This window comes from Hippopotamus amphibius, chromosome 2 (assembly GCF_030028045.1).
Source record: "Hippopotamus amphibius kiboko isolate mHipAmp2 chromosome 2, mHipAmp2.hap2, whole genome shotgun sequence".
NCBI classification, from domain to species: Eukaryota; Metazoa; Chordata; class Mammalia; order Artiodactyla; family Hippopotamidae; genus Hippopotamus; species Hippopotamus amphibius.
Genome location: NC_080187.1, coordinates 12,317,913 through 12,339,753, shown reverse-complemented (window position 1 = coordinate 12,339,753; position 21,841 = coordinate 12,317,913). Strand labels below are relative to the sequence as shown.

At 35.7% G+C, this 21,841-nt stretch overlaps 1 protein-coding gene across 5 annotated transcripts in view; it reads left to right on the top strand.

Annotated features, from left to right (window-relative positions):
- The window catches only part of RABGAP1 (RAB GTPase activating protein 1), a 169,929-nt gene that overhangs the window by 78,456 nt on the left and 69,632 nt on the right, over window positions 1-21,841 (top strand). For all 5 annotated transcript variants that reach the window (XR_009051204.1, XM_057720393.1, XM_057720394.1 and 2 more), the window contains exons 12-13: window positions 3,365-3,458; window positions 7,155-7,305. Coding sequence is in view for 4 of the 5 variants with exons in the window: in XM_057720393.1 (XP_057576376.1) it covers window positions 3,365-3,458; window positions 7,155-7,305 (245 nt within the window). In the remaining variant the exon portion in view is untranslated. The remainder of the gene's footprint in view (window positions 1-3,364; window positions 3,459-7,154; window positions 7,306-21,841) is intronic.

Sequence of the window (21,841 nt, the reverse complement as noted above, 5' to 3'; positions counted from 1 at the left end):
GTTATTGGATTTTTCACGCTGATAAACATTAGGAATCAACCAGTTCTTTTTTTTTTTTTTCTTTTTCTCTTTTTCATGGTTATATCTGTAAACTATTCTGTCAGTCTGTTAAAAGATACTGTATAAAAGTGAGAAATAGAGGGAAGGAACACAGGAGAAGTGAAAGTTTGGGAGGCATTTTCCAATTTATAATTTTGTACTAGAGCTTTATTTTTAAGGGCAAAAACATGCTGATTATGAGAGATTATATGAGGCATGCATCTATGTGAGGTTCACAGGAAATGTTCTGGAAATTCATAGACAAGAATTCATTTTTCATTGTGGAGTATGTGGTAGAGCACCATGGATAGTTTTTTAACTGGAACTTTTAATGTGCAAGGAGAATTCAGGGATAAATGAGCTGATGTGGGCACTTCTGGCTAAGGAATTACATTAGCAAAAGTATGGAGGTGGCAGGAATGTTTGATTGGCTTAAAAGAAATACAAATCTGTGATTATATGTACTTTTTTTTCAAGTTTAGAGCAAGCTCTGACTTTCCAGTTCCTGTTGTTCCCTGTAACTTCTACTTTTCCTATGACTAATCAACTTAGGATCATTTATTAGTAATATTAATGGCTACCAGTTACTAGATGCTTAATATGTGGTAGACACTTTGTTTTTAAAGTGAAATAATACTTTGTTTATATAATACTCACAGATATCCTAAAAAATAGGACTTATTTTGAATATACTTATTTTGAGCATAAGGAAATGGAATCTCAGAAAAGTGAATTTGCCCAAGGTCACAACAGTTAGAAATTGGCAGGGAGGATTTTAATCCAGGTCTATGAGTTAATAGTCTGAGCTCTATTCTGTCATCATCGCTGGGCATTTAGTTCACATAAAGCATTTTGAAGTGCAAAAAAGCACATGTGTTGTTTTTGAGAAGTCAGAGATACAATTTAGAGTCTCCCTGCAGGGACGATTTAAGTCATGTTTTAAGGCTGGGAAAGGTGAAATTGTACCCACTGTTCGAGATTGTTTACTGTATAACTGGTTCTGGAGACTTGCAGTTTCTCTTCTAGGTCAACACTGCTTAACATGCAGAACAAATAAAAGTTTACAGAACTTTCCTCCCCTTAAACTCAGCAATTTAAGAAACACCAAAAATTGAGAAAGACTCTATTTATTATGAAACCAGAGACTGCTCAAATCTCCATACTAAAGATTTTAAAGGATATCTACCAGTTACAAAGAAATTTGGGCCCAACTAATAGATAACATCAGGACTGAGATATAGTTCTAATCTATAGTAGGCACGAATTTTTAATATAATTGGGGGGGTTCAGAAGGCCTCTACTGACAACCCTTAACTGGGGAGAGATAAGGACTAACGACAGTCGACAGTCCATGGGAGAATCAGGGGACACTAGAAAACAGGCTCTGTGAAGGAAGAGAGTGTGTCCTTTCTGCCCCACATTATTTCCCTGCTGTGTGACCCAATTCCTGGTGCAGTAAGTGTTGGTAGGATGAGTTACCCTCCTGGTATCCATTTCCATAGTGAAAAGGTAGTGACAGGAGAAGTGGAAGTAAGGAAGACTATAGCCATGCCATCTTTTAATTCTCTCTAACCCAGTATACAAACCAGGGAAATCGGTCCTGCTGTGATGTTTGTTCCCTGGAAAGGGCTGTAATCCTCTAAAGAGGCTCTTTATCCATAGGACATTTGTGCTCACAGGGCAGGAAGCCAGCAGTTATAAAGGGGTGGTGTTCAGAAACAATGTTCTGAACACATCCAAACAGTAAAAGAGAGTTTTGCAAGATAGGTCTTCCTAAACTCTTTAAAGAAATCATCTCTTGTAAATTTTAATACATTTTATAGCTGCCATCCCCCAAAGGTGTTGTGTTATATTGACGTTTCTAATGAACAGAGAATTACTTGAGGCATTTAGAAAGTAGAGCCAATTCTGGCAAAATAGTGAAGCAGGGCAAGTTTATCTTAGTGCCCTTGAGCCTTTCTTTTTTCTTTATCTATCTGCAGAGGTCTCACTTATTCAATCTGTCCTCTTCCGTAACTCACTATGAAAAGTGCCGATAATGTTCAAGGCATTATAATGTAAATAAGTTTAATAATAAGTATCCTGGATTTCTGAGCCTTTAAAATCAGAGCTCTCAGATACACCATCTCTAAAGGGATGCCAATTCATGATGTAATCATTAGAGGTGTAAAGATCAAAACTTTTTTTAAAGGCAGATGAAGCCAAAAATTCTAGAAACAGCATTGGTTGAGGACACATGGAAACAAGTACTGTTGTACCCAACTAGTGAAAATGTCAATTGGTAAAACCATTTTGGAAGGCAGTTTGTCAGTGAGTTTCAAAATCCTTAAAAGCATGCATTTTTTTTAACCCAGGAAGTTCACTTCTGGGCATATACCCAATAAAAGCAATGAGATATGTTCATCTTGATACTATTTGTAGCAAAAAGTTGAAAACTCCCAAAGTGTCCAAGAAAAGATTAAGTAAATCTTAGTTCATATTTTTCCCCCACTTTCATTACACTTTTCAATTTTTCTCATATGCCTTTATCATTGTCACTTTTTTCAGTCTTTATATCTTATAATCTTTAAATTCGTATTCAAATTTACATTTCTAATTACTTGAATTAAGTTTGAAATGATTCATCCTGGTCCTTTTTTTTAAATATTTTTGTGCTTTCTCTTGTAATCTATGACATTGTAGAAGATTTAGAAAGTATAAAAACATAAAGGAGGAAAGAAAAAAATTAATCATAACTCCATCATTCAGTAATTGTTAATGTCTTAGTATAGTTCATTCCAGACTATTTTCTGTTTTTTAACATACATTGTAATGAAGATTTAGCTCTTATTTTTATTTTATGTGGTATTTTGCCAGATCATTATGTAAACAAGTGTCAACACACATTTATATTTTAAACATGTATCACAATTTATTCAGAGATTCTCTGCTTTCCTATTTTGGAAGCTTATGCTTACGCAGTTTGTGATTTTAACCATTATACGTAAGACTGCTATATACTTTCATGTGTAAAGCTGATTACTTTGGAATAGGTGAGAGAACATACCATATTTTGAGTTCTGTCATTTTACAATTATATGGCTCTTTTCTGCAGTTGACATAATACAGACCTATATGAAAAGCAAAGGAGAATTAAAGAGATTTCAACAGCATTCCACCTAGGACCATTTTTATTTTCCTTGTATTTATAACTATATACTAAAAGAAGTTATGACACTGTGCTCCCAGTAAAATCTTTCAAATTTGACTGTTACGTTTCCAGATCATTCTTCTGGCTAGCGTAGCCACCTGTGTTATCCTTTTTTGTGTGTTTTGTTTATTACAGATAATGATGAACCTCTCTTGAGTGGATCTGGTGATGTATCCAAAGAATGTGCAGAAAAAATTCTTGAAACATGGGGAGAACTGCTGTCTAAATGGTAAGTTGTAATAGCATAGTTCTCCTTTTCAGCTGCAGTTCTTATTTTATTGGTATGGAATTTTACCTAACATTATTCAGTTTTGGAGCCAGTAATAAAAACCTAAGTATGAGGTTCACATTCTAGAATCTCTGTTTTTAGAGGTTTATAAGGGTAGTAGTGAAGATCTGAAATCAACTTTCAAAATATCAGAAACCTAATAAATTCCCATTGCAGAAAATATTTATTCAAACATGGAATCCATGGAGAGAATAGATAAGGAAAGAAGTCATTTGTATTGAAGTGGTTAGGAACCACTGACTGGTTAAGATAATACACAGTAATTAAGACAATACACAATAATCAGGGAAGTTTAGAAGATGCCCACAGAAAGCATAGAGCAAGGGTAGAGGCTCCAGGTGGGATTTTTCCTTATCTATGTTATATGCCTCAAGTGACAGAGCAGAATGTTATAAACATGGTATGTATTAATTGCTCTACCAATTACTTTTCCTACTAACACTTATAAAATTCAGGAATTTCTCATTGGCACAAAAGATAGACTACAGTGTTAAGCAGTATCCTCTAGACTGTCTAAAAAGAGTACATTACCTTCAGGTATTTATTAATGATATCAGAGACACTAGTGAATCAAATTGGTGAGACATTTGTATAGTTTCCTTTTCCCATTGTGGAGGATGCCAGTATATGCTAAAAAGAGCTGAACTTGAAAGAGATCTGAGTAGTTTTCTGTTTCTGACTTTCTGGTTATTCGGGATGTCTGTTAGCTCCCCATGGGTCTGTTGCTTTGGAATCTGATTTTTCTCTGAAGTTTTAACTGTTGAAAACTTCACTGTATTAGTGAAACTGTGTCTCCGTATTAAAAAAAAAACTTCATGCCCTTAAGGGATGGAACTACACATGGGCATCATCTGCTTCTAGCACTCCCATGGTGCTTTACACTTTTGGTAAAACACTCTCCACATTGGGAAATGTCAAATGTGTACAGGAGGAAAATGCAAAGCAAAGTTAAAGCATGGTTTATCTTTACACAAGTGGTTTTAATAAATGAACTCTGCAAAAGCCCCAGGGGAATAGTTCTCATTTATTTTGGTACTCCCTTAGCAACTAGGAGACAAACCTGCTGATGTTCTCGCCACAATACATTTTCAGTTCAGTGAATTTGGAGTGTTTGGACTGCTGCTGGCAGGAATTTCATCTGTATGAAAAGGTTTCTGCTCTAAAATAGAAATGTAATTGAGTCTTGACATGGTTATATAAGTGTGTTTAAAATTGTTTAGATATAGCATTTAGACTGTAGATTTTATAAAATGAACTCACCAGCATTTTTACAGTTGCTTGGAATTTGTTTTGTTGTCAAGCTTTGTTTATTCATTTTGTTATTCATTTGATTAAATGATATCCTTATCTTACTCCTTGAAATATAATAACTAAATTTCATCTGTCTCAGCTGTCTTCAGGGTGTTTAAAACTGTTTTTGCTGGTTTCTGTCATGTCTTTAAAAATAATCATATAGTTTCTCTTCTTCAATTCATTTTGTCATCATTTTTTTCATCATTATTAAATGTGTTCTATAACAGGAAGCATCACAGTATCATGAGAGTTCTAGAGCCTGGTAGACCTGGCTTCACATCCTGCCTCTGCCATTTCAGAGATGTATAATCTTGGGCAGGTCATTTAACTCTTTCGAGTCTATTTCTTCATTTACAAAATACAAGTCTGTAGAACCACTACTTAAGGTTGCTGTAGATTAGAAATAATAGATGTTGTAATAGTCGTAATCATAGTAAAAAGTAATAGATTTACTGTGTGCCCATTACTGTACTAAGTTATGTACTCTGTTTCAACTATAACAACCTTATAAACTGGTATCCACTTTTACAGATGAGGAAACTGGCTTAGAGATTGTTAGCAATTCTAGTTAGTAAACAGCAGCCCAGGAATTTTTAACACAGTTACGTCTGATCCCAAAGCTGGTTTATTTAACTCTACGTTACATTTTAGTGGCAGTAATTGTAATAAATATACCTTTACTCTCTAATTCTCCAAGTTCATTTTGATATGAATTTTAGTGGATAAGAGAAGTAATGTCAGTAATAAAGTAGTATGCTGAGTTAGCTAGTTAGTATTATCAGTGACATAAAATTATTCAGAAAATAATTTTATCAATATAAATCAAGCTAGGGTTATCAAATAATCCTGGGGTTAGGCTTATTTTTTTTTTTTGTAAAGAGTCAATTGTAAATTGTTTTAGGCTTTTGTGGCCGATAATCTGTTTGAACTACTCAACTCTGCTGTTGCAGTGTGAAAGCAGTCATAGACAACACATGAAGAAATAAAAATGGCCGTGTATCAGTAGGAGTTGATTTACAGAAACACGTAGTGCGCCATATTTGTCCCACAGGCCATAGTGTACCAATCCTTGAATTAGGTAATAGAACTACTTTTGTCCTTGCTGCTCCCACCTCTGCAACTTTTATACAGATTTTTTTTTCCTAAGCAAAGCCAAAACTATACTGAACTATCTATAGTTCTTGTATTAGGATGCTAGCATCACAGAAATAACCATTTTTAAATGTACTATGCATATGCATTATTCTGCAAGAATTCTGGGAGAATTTTGAGAAAAGTCTCAGACCTTTTTGTATTTTGGTAGTGGTCATTTTGTACCAGTAACTTCTGCTTGAATCTGATAGTCACAGGAATTCCTCTGTCAGGATCCTGCTTTATTTATTCAGTAATGGTGGCTTTCAAATCAGAAAGCAGCTGTGATATAACATATAGAGCACTCAGTGGTCTTAGAGTTTGAGGCTACCTCAGTCTTTTAATCAACTTCCCTGAACTTCTTTCTCCATCTGTAGAACTGGAGATACTACCACATACCTCAGATGGTTGTTGTGAGGATCAAGTAAAATTATATGCAAAAGCGCTTTGTAAATTAATACCAACATTTCAAGATGTTTTATTTCCCAAAAAATAGGTATTTTAGGGAATTCCCTGGCGGTCCAGTGGTTAGGACTCTGTACTTCCACTGCAGAGGGCATGGGTTCGATCCCTGGTCTGGGAACTAAGATCCTGCATTCTGTGCAGCACAGCGCCCCCACCCCCCAAAGGATGTTTTATTCCCCCATTTTGTAGATGAGCTAAATGAAGCTCAAAGACTTTAATAACTTGTTTTGATGTTATAATAGAACAGTAGAAACTTTCTTATCCACCATAGTTATTCAGAAAAGTTACATGAAGCAAGGTATCATAAAAACTGCTGAAAACATTTATCTTTATGTTTATTCTGACTTGGAACAAATGTTTATTTAAACTTAAAACTTAAAAATACACATTTTATTTATCAGTTTTGATGCAGAGTTGAGCTATTATCTTTGGCTGCGTGTCCACTGATTGGAATTTTGCTTTGTTTTTCTTACACAAGCCACAACCATAAAGCTATGGTTTCCAGTTTTGCTTTTTATCAAAAAAATAATAATAATTTAAAGATACTTTAAGAAGTAGTCTGACTTCAGAATTCTTTCCTCCACCCAATGTTTTACAGTTATATTGGCCACATCTAGTTCAATGGCTTTTTTTTTATTAATATATTACCTTTAAGAAGTCTTTGTATATCATTTAGCTTTCATAAAAATAACCCTCTTTTAGAGAATCTATCTTTTATGCACTTATGGATTATGACTTTATTTTTAGGCATCTCAACTTGAGTGTGAGGCCAAAGCAATTGTCATCCTTAGTAAGAAGCGGTGTTCCTGAAGCTCTTCGAGGAGAAGTCTGGCAGCTGCTAGCAGGTTGTCACAACAACGACCACCTGGTAGAAAAATACCGAATTCTCATCACAAAGGTAAGGGGATGATAATTCACCTTCAGCATTAGTTCTTTGAGAAATTTATTATAAAAAGATCGTTGTGGCTATTTGATTTCCAAGAATTTTATATAATTTCTTTATCTGATAAAAGAATAGAACTTTCATACTTCTGTCCCAGAGTTATTTCTAGTGTTGGCACAAAGGAGAAGGCATAAGTTTTCTTCCTTCCTTTTCACCTGAGAAGCAAAAGATGGCCTCTACCCTTTGTGTATCTGAATCTTTTTTGACCATAATTTCATTCTTAGTGAATTGTGCTGTCATATGTAAAAACTTACCTTTTTTTAATTTTAATCCTTTTCACACTTCACAGAAATGTGCTCTTTGTAGGTAAGGCCTAGTCCTAGTTTTTACCATTGGACGAACATGATTCTATTAGCTTAAACCATATTCTCTTTTAGCTTATTCCTCTAAAGTGAAGAATTCTATTTTTTATAGTATCACCTTCTCAAGTTCATCAATTCCTCAAGGTTTTGCAAGTGAAGCAGCAAAACTATTCTGTGTACAAGCGTACAAGAAGTTAAACTAATCTTTTGCAAGGTCAGGCGGTGCTTTGTGCTTTTTGCACCCAAGTTACTGGTTATAAGTTTTGTTTTTGTTTTCTAAAATTCTTGAAGTTTTTATCTTTAGGAAGCAGTTTCTACAATGGTATGCAAATCCCAAACCTGAGTTATGAATGAATTGCTCAGAACCCTCAATAATACATGAGAATTTTTCATTGTGACAAAAGGTGGGACTTCTTTTAAAAATATATTAAAACCTTAAAAGAGGTGAATAGTATCTCTATAAAACTGTTATTTAAAGAAAAAACCTTATAGGTAAGGACAACATTTGAACATGAAATCATATCTTTCCTCACCAGAAAAATGACTTTTATTTGCTCCAAATATTGTTTCTATTCATCTTGTTTCCAGACGTGTATTTTCCCTCAGGAACTAATATTCTGTTTCCCTTCATTATGTTGATGTTATTGTTTAACCAGCTGTATTGAGAGCCTGTTACAACCACAGTGATGGAGCTAGGTCAAACACAAAAGCAGTTAACATAAATCATGTGATAGTCTGGAAAAGCACAGTGGGAACCATCAAAAGGAGTGGTTAAATCAGTCTGGGAGAATAGGAGAGTCTTTATCAGGAATGTGATGTTTAAGATGAGTTCCAGAAAAGACCTCCCCAGGCGTGTAAGAATAGTAGAGCGTTGTACTCATAGTATCATTGGAAACATGGAAGAACAAGGGTATGCAATATATATGGCTAGCAAAAGTACACCTAGTTGATTTTTTTCTTTTATTGGCAGATTCTGTTTTGGATATGTAATTGTAATATTTTGAAGTCCTTTGAAATGTTTGGCCAACATTTCTTAAGTGTTTTTGGTGTGGCTACTCATGCAGATAATTTAAAGACAAAGTATTCTGTTTTTCTGGTTCCATGAAAATGGTGATATCTGTTTCTTGAATAGAAACCTGGTCGTTATATGATGTGTAAAAGATCAGCTCTTAACAATGTCGGATACATTTGATTAATGTTGTATATATGCTGGTGTCATGTGCTTTGTATTTCACATTAAACTTTTATCATCATGCGGATGGCTAGAATCTTAAAAGCTTTCTAATAGATGTATATTAAATTGCTGATCGGTAATCAGAAAATACAAATTATTTAACCATCATAATATTAGTGGATACTTTTTTTTGTTTTACACTGTAGTGTTATCTAATATAACCTAGATATGATATATAATGGATATATCTCTAAGAATATATTTTTATCTGTCTTACTAGAAATAGTTTTTACTGTAATTGCCATTTTAAAATGTGCCCTGAATATTTTTGAGGGGAGAAACCACTTTAAAATTTTTTAAATTTATTTTTACAGCAAGCTGTAATTTATACAGGCTAAAATACGCAACTTTAAAGTATACAGCTCAGTGACATTTTACATATAAATACAATGCTCTGATCACTGCCTAAAGGAAGAATATATTCATCACTCCAAAAAGTTATTCTTGTCCCTTTCTAGTCATAACCACGCCTACTCCACCCCTGAAAAACCAATACAGTAAGTCCCCTACAATTGAACCTTCAAGTTGCGACTTTCAAAGTTGCGAATGTTTGCATGTCCAGTCAGGTAAGTTAGTTCACGTGTCTGACATACATTGTATTTAATTTACTTATATTCAGCTTACTTCTCTGAAAGGCTGTGACAGTTCACAATTCCACCAGCAACGTAGGAAAGTACCTATTAACCCATATCCCAAACAGTATTAGTTATCACTGTAATTTTTGTTATCAGTGGATGTAAATGATGCCAGTTTGTCTTTAATTTGCAGTTTCCTGACTAAAAGTAACTTCGAGCGATTTGCTTTTCCATGAATTATCTCCTTATATTCTTTGTATATTTTTCTATTAACTTTAAGATGTCCATTTCTATGTACTTCATATAATTATGTATGTTAATTCTTTGTAGCTTCATTATAAGTGTCTTTCTAGAATTTTAGATTTTTATTTATGGTTTCATGCCATATGAAACACTTTTCATTTTTATGTAGAAATTGCATCTTGGTTAAGGTCTCTCCTACCTCTAGATTTTGTAAATGTACCTTCTAACATTTCCTTGTGAGATTTTTATTGTACGTGTTATATTTTTATGTCTTTAATCCATGTGGAATTTATTTTTGTACATGGCATATGATAGCAGTCCAATTTTATTTTCTCCCAGATGGATAACCAGTTGTGGTACTTCTGTTTTCCTACCGAGTAGAACTTCCATCTTTGTTATATCTTAATTCCTCATGTATGCTGGAATTGATTTCTAGCTTGTTCTGTTTATTGATGTTTGTGTATTCCTGTACCAGTACTGTTTTGGTTAAAGAGGCTTTGAGTTATGTTCTGGTATCTGGTGAAGCAAGTCTTTTTTTCACTGTTTCCTGTTTCATATTTTTCTTATCTATCTTTGCATATTTAATCTTCCATATAAACTTTAAAGTCATTTTCTCCAATCTCACCATCATCCTGCAAGGTTATAGAAGGATTCTAGTTTGAATTACATTTAGTTTACATATTAATTTGTTATAAGTTACATTGTTATAATATCTTTACATCTGAGAATATGGTATGTCTTTCTACTTGTCCAGGTCTTATTTTATGCCTGTTAAAGACTTCAGAGTTGCCTTCATATATGTCTTGTCCCTCTTTTGTTAAATTTATTCCGAAGAATTATCTTAGAGTGTTCTAGCTACAGCACATGGAATATTTTTTATTCTGATTTCCATTTCTAAGTAGCTAATTGCTACAATAGAGAATGGACATTAATTTTTTAAATTCTCTGTCCATCTACCTCTTAATATTTTGATTAATCCTCCTAATTTTATACTAGCATCTTGAGATTTTCAGGAATATGATAGTATCAGCAGCAAAAACAGTTTCACTTCTTTTTTCACTGTTTATACAGGCTACTATATTTTCTTGTTTTTGTTTTTATATTTGATAGAAGCATTAAGACGATGTTTAATGATGGTGGTGATAACTAGCATCCCTATTGAGTTCCTGATTTTAATTAAAATGGTCTTAGTTTTTCAGACTTTTGGAAAGCATGCTCTTCAATTGTGGGGGTTTTTTTGGTAAATACTTTTTATTTTAAGTGATTTTAGTCTATCTCAGGCTTTGATTTTTTTTTTACTAGGAATGTCTACTGAAATTTTATGAAGGAATTTTTCAGCACTTAATATTGAATATGATTTTCTTTAACTTGTTAATGGAGTAGATACATTATCAGCACATGATACACTTCTTGAAATTGAACTACCCTTGGCTTCATGGAATAAATTTGCAGTCCAAATACTCCTGGATTCTTTGTTTTCTGGTCTTTGACAGAGGGTTTCTCAACCCTAGTCTCTAGTTAGAACTTGTCAGACACAGGGGGAGGAAACCCTAATAAATAATCCACAGGTTCGGACTCCCATGGCCTCTCTTACTCCCAGCTGTAAGACCTATAGTTATTTGGGTCTGGTAAATGAAATAAGTTGGAGTTGAGAATGGAGGGGAAAGAGAGTACCTTCTGATCTCCAGCTTCCAGAATCATCCTTTGGTCCTCCTTTCTTTTGGTTATTTTTCACCTTTTATGTCAATGACTCTGTTTATTTATTTTGCTTAGTACCAAAAAGTTACATCAAAATGGCTTCCTTAAGAGATTCTTTTAATAATAAGAAAATAATGAAATAGCAGCATATTCTGATGTTTCTCTTTCCTTCCATCCAGTCAGCCTTGTGTTTTCTGAAACCTACTTGCGTTGTTTTCTCTAGTGATTTTAGTGGCAAACTTCAGTGGTAAAAGTCTTTTGCCATGAATTTCAAGCTTTTATCCAGAACCTAAACTATTAGCAAGCCCGTATAGTCAATATCTATATTTGTGATTGTCCAAGGGAAGCCCTGGAGGCCCAGGGCTTTTACCAGTCTGGAAAAATAACTTAAATATCTAATAATATAATTTCATTATTATGCAGATTGTTTTGTTTTAATTCAAAATCTCTTCCTGGTGGATTTGGTAATAGTCGAGGATTTAATAATATTTAATCACAAGAACTTCCTGTGGATACTAAATAAAAAGGGGATCAAGTTAGCAAAAAAGAGCATTGGCCATGAAGTTAGGAGGTCTGAGTACTAGTTTCAGCTCTGCCACTGGCTTATATGGACTCAAATAAGGTTCTGCACCTGTGACTATTCATTTCCTTTTCTCTGAAATGAGGTTGCTGAAATAAATGGTTGAACTTCCTTTAAGCTTCCACATTCTGGAAAAATGAGGTGATGTATTTGAGTCCTGCCCGCAGAATAGCCCACGATTCTACTGTTTCCAACTCAGTACTAAGAAAATAGATTGTCAGTGGACTTTCAGAACTTTATTGTCTGCTCCCATATAGCAGTTGCTGTAGTAGATCTGCTATAGACTGAATGTTCATGTCTCCCTAAAATTCATATGTTGAAATCCTAACACCACCCCATCCAGCAATGTGGTGGCGTTTGGAGGTGGGGCCTTTGAGAGGAGATTAGGTCAAGAGGGCAGAGCCCTCATGAATGGAATTAATATCTTTATAAAAAAGACCCTAGAAAGTTCCCTTGCCCCTTCTGCCATGCTGAGGACACAGTGTAAGATGACTGTGGATTTTCACCAGATGCCAAATTGTCCCATTCTCTGGAACTGTGAGAAATAAATTTGTTGTTTATAGGCAATTTGGTGTGTGGTGGTTTTGTTATAGCATTCCTAATGGACTAAGACACTATTCCTGTAAATTGTAATTTGTGAAAATAATTTTTAAGTCCCCATATCCCATCTTTGTAAATTCATGTACCCTTTCATGAGTTTCTGTAAGTCATATCTGTCGAAGCAGATTTTAAGATCTTTCCGAATTATAAGATTAAAAACGTGATTAGGTTTGGTCATATTAAAATTGCTGGTATTTGACAATGTTTGATCTACAAATAGGCAATTTCATATGCATCAACCTAATAATTATGGATGAATTAAATTGTTATCATACTAGGATTTTACTTGAAAGGTCTTCCCATCCAAAAGCAGAATTGCCTGTTGGTTTTATTAGGCATTTGTTATTTAGTCAATCAGAAATACCTTTGAAAGCCTGCTTTGTGCCAGCCGTGTGTTAAGGTCTTATGGATATGCCCATGAATAAAATATACCTGTTCTCTGGTTTGGGGGAATCTACAGTCTAATGAGGGAAATAGGCAATTAACTAGCCAATTGCAGTAAAGCTGCATAGAGGGTTATAGAAAAGAAAATATATTGTTGTGCAGCAAATGACTAGGACTTCTTATCTAAGAGTTCAAAAAGTTTTCTTGTTCAGACATTATCCAGGGAGGGGATTGTTGGGGTAAGATAGCGGGGTGTGTGTGCATGGCATGTGTGATATTAAGTCAGAGGGAAAAGCACATTCTCAAGGGTGAGAAAGAGCTTGGCAATTTCATAGAGTGTGAAAGTAGGTAAAGCCAGAGAAGGTAGATAGGAGCCAGATCTTAGAAAGCGTAAATAAGGCATATTTAATATCTCAGGCAATAGAAAGCCATTTAAGCATTTTAAGTAGGCAAATCATATATTCAGGTTTGGAAGGCAGTAGGCAAAGTGATTTAGTGTGTCCATCTAAAGGTAGACTCTCTTGGTTCAAATCCTGGTTCTGTATTCAGGCCATTGACATTGGGCAGTTTAGCATTAAACTTTTGTTTCCTGTATGTAAAATGGGATAATAATAGTATCTTATTTGTAGGGTTGTTAGAATAACTTAGATAATGCATGAAAACACGTAGTACAATTCGTAGCCCTTGGTAAGTATAAATTACCACTTAGTTATTGTTATTATTTGTATTATCATTGAGTTAGGATGGAATAAGATTAATTGCAGCAAGACCTGTTTCAGGCAAGAGTTAATTGTCACTTGGTTTGTTTTAGTGACAGAAGGGATAGAGAAAGAAATACTTTTTGAGAGAAATATCAGAGGTAGAATCCTTGGCAATTGGTGATTAAATGAATGTGCGAGATGAAGGAGAAAGGAATAAAAGATGAGTCAAAGTACCTTAAATTGGGTTTGGAATGACATTGATGTAAATACACCCACATCAGCTGCACTAAAATAATATGTTAATTAAAGCAACATTTAAAGCTCATTTTTACTAAAAAATAAGTGGTAGATAATGCCCAGAAGTGAATCTTATGAATTTGAAGCACTGACATTGATCCTTTTCCATCTACAGTAGATAAATTGCTGAGTAGGTTGGAAGAAGAATAAATGTAATTTGAACAGTATTTTCTCTTTTTCATTTCATGTTTCCTTTCTCTTTCTGCCATTTTTCACTTTTAGTTCTGTGATTTGGTTATTTTTTTTTTTTTCTTTAAGGACTTTTATTGAGATACAGTTAACATAAACTGCATATATTTAGAGTGTACTATTTGGTATCCCAATCTCCCAGTTCATTCGCCCCCAACCCTCCTTGCTTTCCCCACTTGGTGTCCATATGTTTGTTCTCTACATCTTTGTCTCTACTTCTGCCTTGCAAACCGGTTGATTTGTACCATTTTTCTATAGTCCACATATACGTGTTAATATACAATATTTATTTTTCTCTTTGACTTACTTCACTCTATGACAGTCTCTAGGTCCATCCATGTCTCTAAAAATGTCCCAGTTTCATTGCTTTTTACAGCTGAGTAATATTCCATTGTACATATGTACCACATCTTTTTTATCCATTCATCTGTTGATGGACATTTAGGTTGCTTCCATGTCCTGGCTGTTGTAAATAGTGCTGCAGTGAACATTAGAGTGCATGTGTCTTTTTGAATTATGGTGTTCTCTGGGTATATGCCCAGCAGTGGGATTGCTGGGTCATGTGGTAGTTCTATTTTTAGTTTTGCAAGGAACCTCCATACTGTTCTCCATAGTGGCTGTATCAGTTTACATTCCCACCAACAGTGCAAGAGCCTTTCCTTTTCTCCACACCCTCTCCAGCATTTATTGTTTGTAGATTTTCTAATGATGCCCATTCTCACCAGTGTGAGGTGATACCTCATTGTAATTTTGATTTGCATTTCTCTAATAATTAGTGATGTTGAGCAGCTTTTCATGTGCCTCTTGGCCATCTGTATGTCTTCTTTGGGGAAATGCCTATTTAGGTCTTCTGCCCATTTTCTGATTGGGTTGTTTGTTTTTTTGATATTGAGCTGCATGAACTGTTTATATACTTTGGAGATTAATCCTTTGTCTGTTGATTCGTTTGCAAATATTTTCTCCCATTCTGAGGGTTGTCTTTTCATCCTGCTTATAGTTTCCTTTGCTGTGCAGAAGCTTTGAAGTTTCATTAGGTCCCACTTATTTATTTTTGTTTTTATTTCCATTACTCTAGGGGGTGGATCAAAAAAGATGTTGCTGTTATTTATGTCGAAGAGTGTTCTTCCTATGTTTTCCTCTAGGAGTTTTATAGTGTGTGGCCTTACATTTAGGTCTTTTATCCATTTTGAGTTTAATTTTGTGTATGGTGTTGAAGAGTGTTCTAATTTCATTCTTTTATATGTTGCTGACCAATTTTCCCAGCACCACTTATTGAAGAGGCTGCCTTTTCGCCATTGTATATCCTTGCCTCCTTTGTCATAGAGATAAACTATGTTGACCATAGTTTATCTCTGGACCTTCTGTCCTGTTCCATTGTTGTATATTTCTGTTTTTGTGCCAGTACCATACTGTCTTGATCACTGTGGCCTTATAGTATAGTTTGAAGTCAGGAAGCCTAATTCCACCAACTCTGTCTTTCCTTCTCAAGATTGCTTTGGCTACTCAGGGTCTTTTGCGTTTCCATACAAATTGTAAGATTTCTTGTTCTAGTTCTGTGACAAATGCCATTGGTAATTTGATAGGGATTGCGTTGAATCTGTAAATTGCTTTGGGTAGTACAGTCATTTTCACAATGTTGATTCTTCCAATCCAAGAACATGGTCTATTTCTCCATCTGTTTGTGTCTTCTTTGATTTCTTTCATTAGTGTCTTATAGTTTTCTGAGTACAGGTCTTTTACCTCCTTGGTTAGGTTTATCCTAGGTATTTTATTCTTTTTTTTGAAACGGTGAATGGGATGGTTTCCTTAATTTCTCTTTCTCATCTGTCATTGTTGGTGTATAGAAATGCAAGAGATTTCTGTGTGTTAATTTTGTATCTTGCAACTTTACCAAATTCATTGCTTAGCTCAAGTAGTTTTCTGGTGGCATCTTTAGGATGTTCTATGTATAGTATCATGTCATCTGCGAACAGTGGCAGTTTTACTTCTTCTTTTCCAATTTGGATTCCTTTGATTTCTTTTTCTTCTCTGATAGCTGTGGCAAGGACTTCCAAAACTATGTTGAATAGTAGTGGCGAGAGTGGACATCCTTGTCTTGTTCCTGATCTTAGAGGGAATGCTTGCAGTTTTTCACCATTGAGAATGATGTTTGCTGTGGGTTTGTCATATATGGCCTTTATTATGTTGAGGTAGGTTCCCTCTATGCCCACCTTCTGGAGAGTTTTTATCATAAGTGGGTGTTGAATTTTGTCAAAAGCTTTTTCTGCATCTATTGAGATGATCATGTGGTTTTTATCCTTCAGTTTGTTAATATGGTGTATCACATTGATTGATTTGCGTATATTGAAGAATCCTTGCATTCCAGGGATAAACTCCACTTGATCATGGTGGATGATCCTTTGAATGTGTTGTTGGATTCTGTTGGCTAGTATTTTGTTGAGGATTTTTGCATCTAAATTCATCAGTGATATTGGTCTGTAAGTTTCTTTTTTTGTAGTATCTTTGCCTGGTTTTGGTATCAGGGTGATGGTGGCCTCATAAAATGAGTTTGGGAGTGTTCCGTCCTCTGCAATGTTTTGGAAGAGCTTGAGGAGGATGGGTGTTCGCTCTTCTCTAAATGTTTGATAAAATTCACCTGTGAATCCATCTGGTCCTGGACTTTTGTTTGTTGGGAGATTTTTAGTCACAGTTTCAATTTCATTCCTTGTGATTGGTCTGTTCATATTTTCTGTGTCTTCCTGCTTCAGTCTTGGAAGCTTATACCTTTCTAAGAATCTGTCCATTTCATCCAGGTTGTCCATTTTATTGGCATATAGTTGCTTATAGTAGTCTCTCTTGGTGCTTTTTATTTCTGTGGTGTCCGTTGTAACTTACCCTGTTTCATTTCTAATTTTATTGATTTGAGTCCTCTCCCTCTTTTTCTTGATGGGTCCTGCTAGAGGTTTATCGATTTTATTTATCTTCTCAAAGAACCAGCTTTTCGTTTTGTTGATTTTTGCTATTGTTTTCTTTGTTTCTATGTCATTTATTTCTGCTCTAATCTTTATGATTTCTCTCCATCTACTAACTTTGGGTTTTGTTTGCTCTTCTTTCTCTAGTTTCTTTAGGTGTAAGGTTAGATTGTTTATTAGGGATTTTTCTTGTTTCTTGAGGCAGGGTTGTATTGCTGTAAACTTCCCTCTTAGAACTGCCTTTGCTGCATCCCATAGGTTTTGGATGGTTGTGATTTCACTGTCTTTTGTCTCTAGGTATTTTTTGATTTCCTCTTTGATTTCTTCAGTGATCTGTGGGTTATTTAGTAGCGTATTGTTTAGCCTCCATGTGTTTGTGTTTTTTACAGTTTTTTTCCAGCAATTGATTTCTAATCTCATAGCATTGTGGTCAGAGAAGATGCTTGATACGATTTCAATTTTCTTGAATTTACCAAGGGTTGATTTGTGACCCAAAATGTGATCTATCCTGGAGAATGTTCCATGTGCACTTGAGAAGAACGTGTAATCTGCTGTTTTTGGATGTAATGTCCTATAGATATCTATTAAATCCAGTTGATTTATTGTCATTTAAAGCTCGTGTTTCCTTATTAATTTTCTGTGTGTATGATCTGTCCATTGGTGTAAGTGGGGTGTTAAAGTCCCCCACTATGATTGTGTTACTGTCGATTTCCTCTTTCATATTTGTTAGCATTTGCTTTATATATTGAGGTGCTCCTATATTGGGTGCATAGATATTTATAATTGTTATCTCTTCTTCTTGGATGGATCCCTCAATCTTTATGTAATGTCCTTTCTTGTCTCTTGTAACAGTTTTTATTTTAAAGTCTATTTTATCTGATATGAGTATCTCTACTCCAGCTTTGTTTTGATTTCCATTTGCATAGAATATCTTTTTCCATCCCCTCATTTTCAGTCTGTATGTGTCCCTAGGTCTGAAGTGAGTCTCTTGTAGACAGCATATATATGGGTCTTGTTTTTGTATCCATTCAGCCAGTCTGTGTCTTCTGGTTGGGGCATTTAGGCCATTTACATTTAAGGTAATTATCGATATGTATGTTCCTGTTACCATTTTAATTGTTTTGTTTATGTTTTTGTAGGTCCTTTTCTTCTCTTATGTTTCCCACTTAGAGAAGTTCCTTTAGCATTTGTTGTAAGGCTGGTTTGGTGGTGTTGACTTCTCTTAGCTGTTGCTTGTCTGTAAAGCTTTTGATTTCTCCCTCAAATCTGAATGAGATCCTTGCTGGGTAGAGTATTCTTGGCTATAGGTTCTTCCGTTTCATTACTTTAAATATATCATGCCACTTCCTTCTGGCTTGCAGAGTTTCTGCTGAGAAATCAGCTGTTAACCTTATGGGAGTTCCCTTGTATGTTATTTGTTGTGTTTCCCTTGTTGCTTTTAATAACTTTGTCTTTAATTTTTGTCAGTTTGACTACTATATGTCTTGGTGTGTTTCTCCTTGGGTTTATCCTGCCTGGGACTCTCTGCGCTTCCTGCACTTGGGTAGCTATTTCCTTTTCCATGTTAGGGGAGTTTTCAGCTGTAATCTCATCCAGTATTTTCTCAGGTCCTTTCTCTCTCTTTTCCTTCTGGGAGCCCTATAATGCGAATGTTGGTGCATTTAACATTGTCCCAGAGGTCTCTTAGGCTGTCTTCAGTTCTTTTCATTCTTTTTTCTTTATTCTTTTCTGCCTCAGTGATTATCACCATTCTGTCTTCCAGGTCATTTATTTGCCCTTCTGCCTCAGTTAGTCTGCTATTGGTTCCTTCTAGTGTATTGTTCATTTCAGTTATTGTTGCATATCTCTGTTTGTTTGTTCTTTAATTCTTCTAGGTCTTTGGTAATCTTTTCTTGCAACTTTTCGATCTTTACATCCAGTCTTTTTTCAAAGTCCTGGATCATCTTCACCATCATTATTCTGAATTCTTTTTCTGTAAGGGTGCCTATCTCCTCTTCACTTAGTTGTTTTTCTGGTGTTTTATCTTGTCCCTTCATCTGGTACAAAGTCTTTTGTCTTTTCATTTTCTGTGTCTTTCTGTGGCTGTGATTTTCAGTTCCACAAGTTGAAATACTGATACTGCTTGATTCTGCTGTCTGCCCTCTTGTGCAGGAAGCTATCTAGGAGGCTTGTGGGTGCTTCCTGATGAGAGGGACCGATGGTGGGTTGGGCTGGGTAGGCGGAGCTCCATGACACTTTAATCTGCTTGTCTGCCAATGGTCAGGGCTGTGTTCCCACATTGTTTGATGTTTGGCCTGAGGCTACCCAGCACTGGAGCTTACAGGCTCTTTGGTGGGGCTAATGGCGGACACTGGGAGGGCTCAGGCCAATGAGCACTCCCCAGAACCCCTGCCGCCAGTGCCCCTGTCTCCTTGGTGAGCCATAGCTGCCCCCCACCCCTGCAGGCAACCCTCCAACACCAGCCGGTAGGTCTGGTTCAGTCTTCTGTCGGGTCACTGCTCCGTCCCCCTGGGTCCTGGTGAGCACACTTTTTTGTGTGCCATCCAAGAGTGGAGTCTCCGTTTCCCCCCTTCCTGTGGAGGTCCTGCAATCAAGTCCCGCTGGCTTTCAAAGTCTGATTCTCTGGGGATTCCTCCTCCCGTTTCTGGACCCCCAGGTTAGGAAGCCTGACGTGGGGCTTAGAACCCTCACTTCAGTGGGTGGACTTCTGCGGCATAACTGTTCTCCAGCTTGTGAGTCACCCACCCAGCATTTATGGGATTTGATTTTAACACGATTGTGCCCCTCCTACCATCTCATTGCAGCTTCTTCTTTGTCTCTGGATGTGTGGTGTCTTTTTTTTTTTTTTTTTTTGGTGAGTTCCAGTGTCTTTCTGTCGATGATTGTTCAGCAGTTAGTTGTAATTCTGGTGCTCTTGCAAGAGGGAGTGAGCACACGTCCTCCTGCTCTGCCATCTTGATTCTTCCCAATCTGTGATTTGGTTATTTTAATTTTTTAGTGTGAGGTTGAGCCATATGCAAGTTGCCATTTTTGTAGATCAGATAATACTTAACCAGAAATGAAATGGTTAAATATGAACAGTTTCACATGGTTCATCTAGTTATATTCTCATTCTGTAAGAATTTTTAACTGGGGCTGTGAGAGTCCATTCTGAATTAAATTGCTTACCAAAGACTGAAGGAATATTGCAGTGATGACATAAGAACAGGTGGAGCTGAGCCCCATGAGATAGGTGACTTAACCTGGCATCATCTATTCAGTGTGGCTCTAGGAGGACATCATATGACCAGGTTTTTGTTAACTTTACCAAAAGCTACATGTTATATATTATTTTAGCTTTTCTTTTTTTTAACCTGATTTTAAAATAGCAAATTCACAAGACAGAGAAAACCATAAAGAATAAAAAATCACTTGTAATCCCCCCATCCAGTGAAAAATAGAATTGATTTTTAATGTATTTTCTTCCAGTCATATATACAGAAATACTCTTTTATGGAAAAAAGATACATCATGCAACTGCATTATTTTGAAAGGGAAATGTATGCATAGATGTTTGTGAGGACAGATTTATTGCTCTTCTTTGTCATCAGTAATTTATCTCCTCTGAAGAAAATGGTTTCCTTTAATCCAAAACAAAATATTTAACTCTTGACTGATTTTTTTTTTTAATTTCTATTATGGATATTTTGATGGTAGCTTCTAGAGGGGTTTCACTAAAATAGAAACAAAATTGAAAGAGCTACTATTGTACTAATGGTATTATAACAGCTTGTGGTTTTCATACCATATTTGTAACAGTTTTAATTCTTTGAAGTTATCAGTTAATGTAATTGTTTTTTAAAATAAATTTATTTATTTATTTACTTATTGGTTGCATTGGGTCTTTGTTGCTGCGCGGTCTTTCTCTAGTTGTGGTGAGCGGTGGGCAACTCTTCGTTGTGGTGCTCGGGCTTCTCATTGCAGTGGCTTCTCTTGTTGTGGAGCACAGGCTCTAGGCACACAGGCTCAGTAGTTGTGGCGAATGGGCTTAGTTGCTTCCTGCATGTGGGATCTTCCCGGACCAAGTATCAAACCCATGTCTCCTGCGTTGGCAGGTGGATTCTTAAACACTGCGCCACCAGGGAAGTCCCATAATATCTGTTTTTATCAGTGTAACTGTCTAGTTTCATACATGAGAAACCTGAGATGGAATAAGAGAATGCTATGTGCCCAAATTTACAAGTCGTTAGAAAAGCCCAGGCTGTTGACTTTGGCAAATGGTTTTTCCATATTGAAATATAATTCTCAGAAATCATTCTTTTTTTAATCCAATATTTATTAAGCACTCAAAATATGGGAGTTCAAAAATAAAGTTTATGTCAAATGTATAGAATAGTGAGTAACCTGGTTTGGCTGGAGGGCAAGGATATTTGGGGGATTTGGAATAGTGAGATCAGACTGGAAAGGCAATAGGAGCCATTGACTCTTCTTGAATATTGGAGTTCATAATAACCATAGTTAAGCATGTGCAATTGGATATTTAACCAGGCAGAAATGAATAGATCAGAAAAGTGAACAAGACTCGAAGTCCAGACAGTATGTAATGATAGCCTAAATTTATTAAAAACTGAAAGGAGGAAATGAATTTGAGAGCCATTGTAGAAATAGATTCACAAGATGTGGTAACTAAGAATGGTATATTAAGGGAGAGAGTGGTCAAGATGATTCCTAAGTTCATATCTGAGTGCCTGGGAAAAT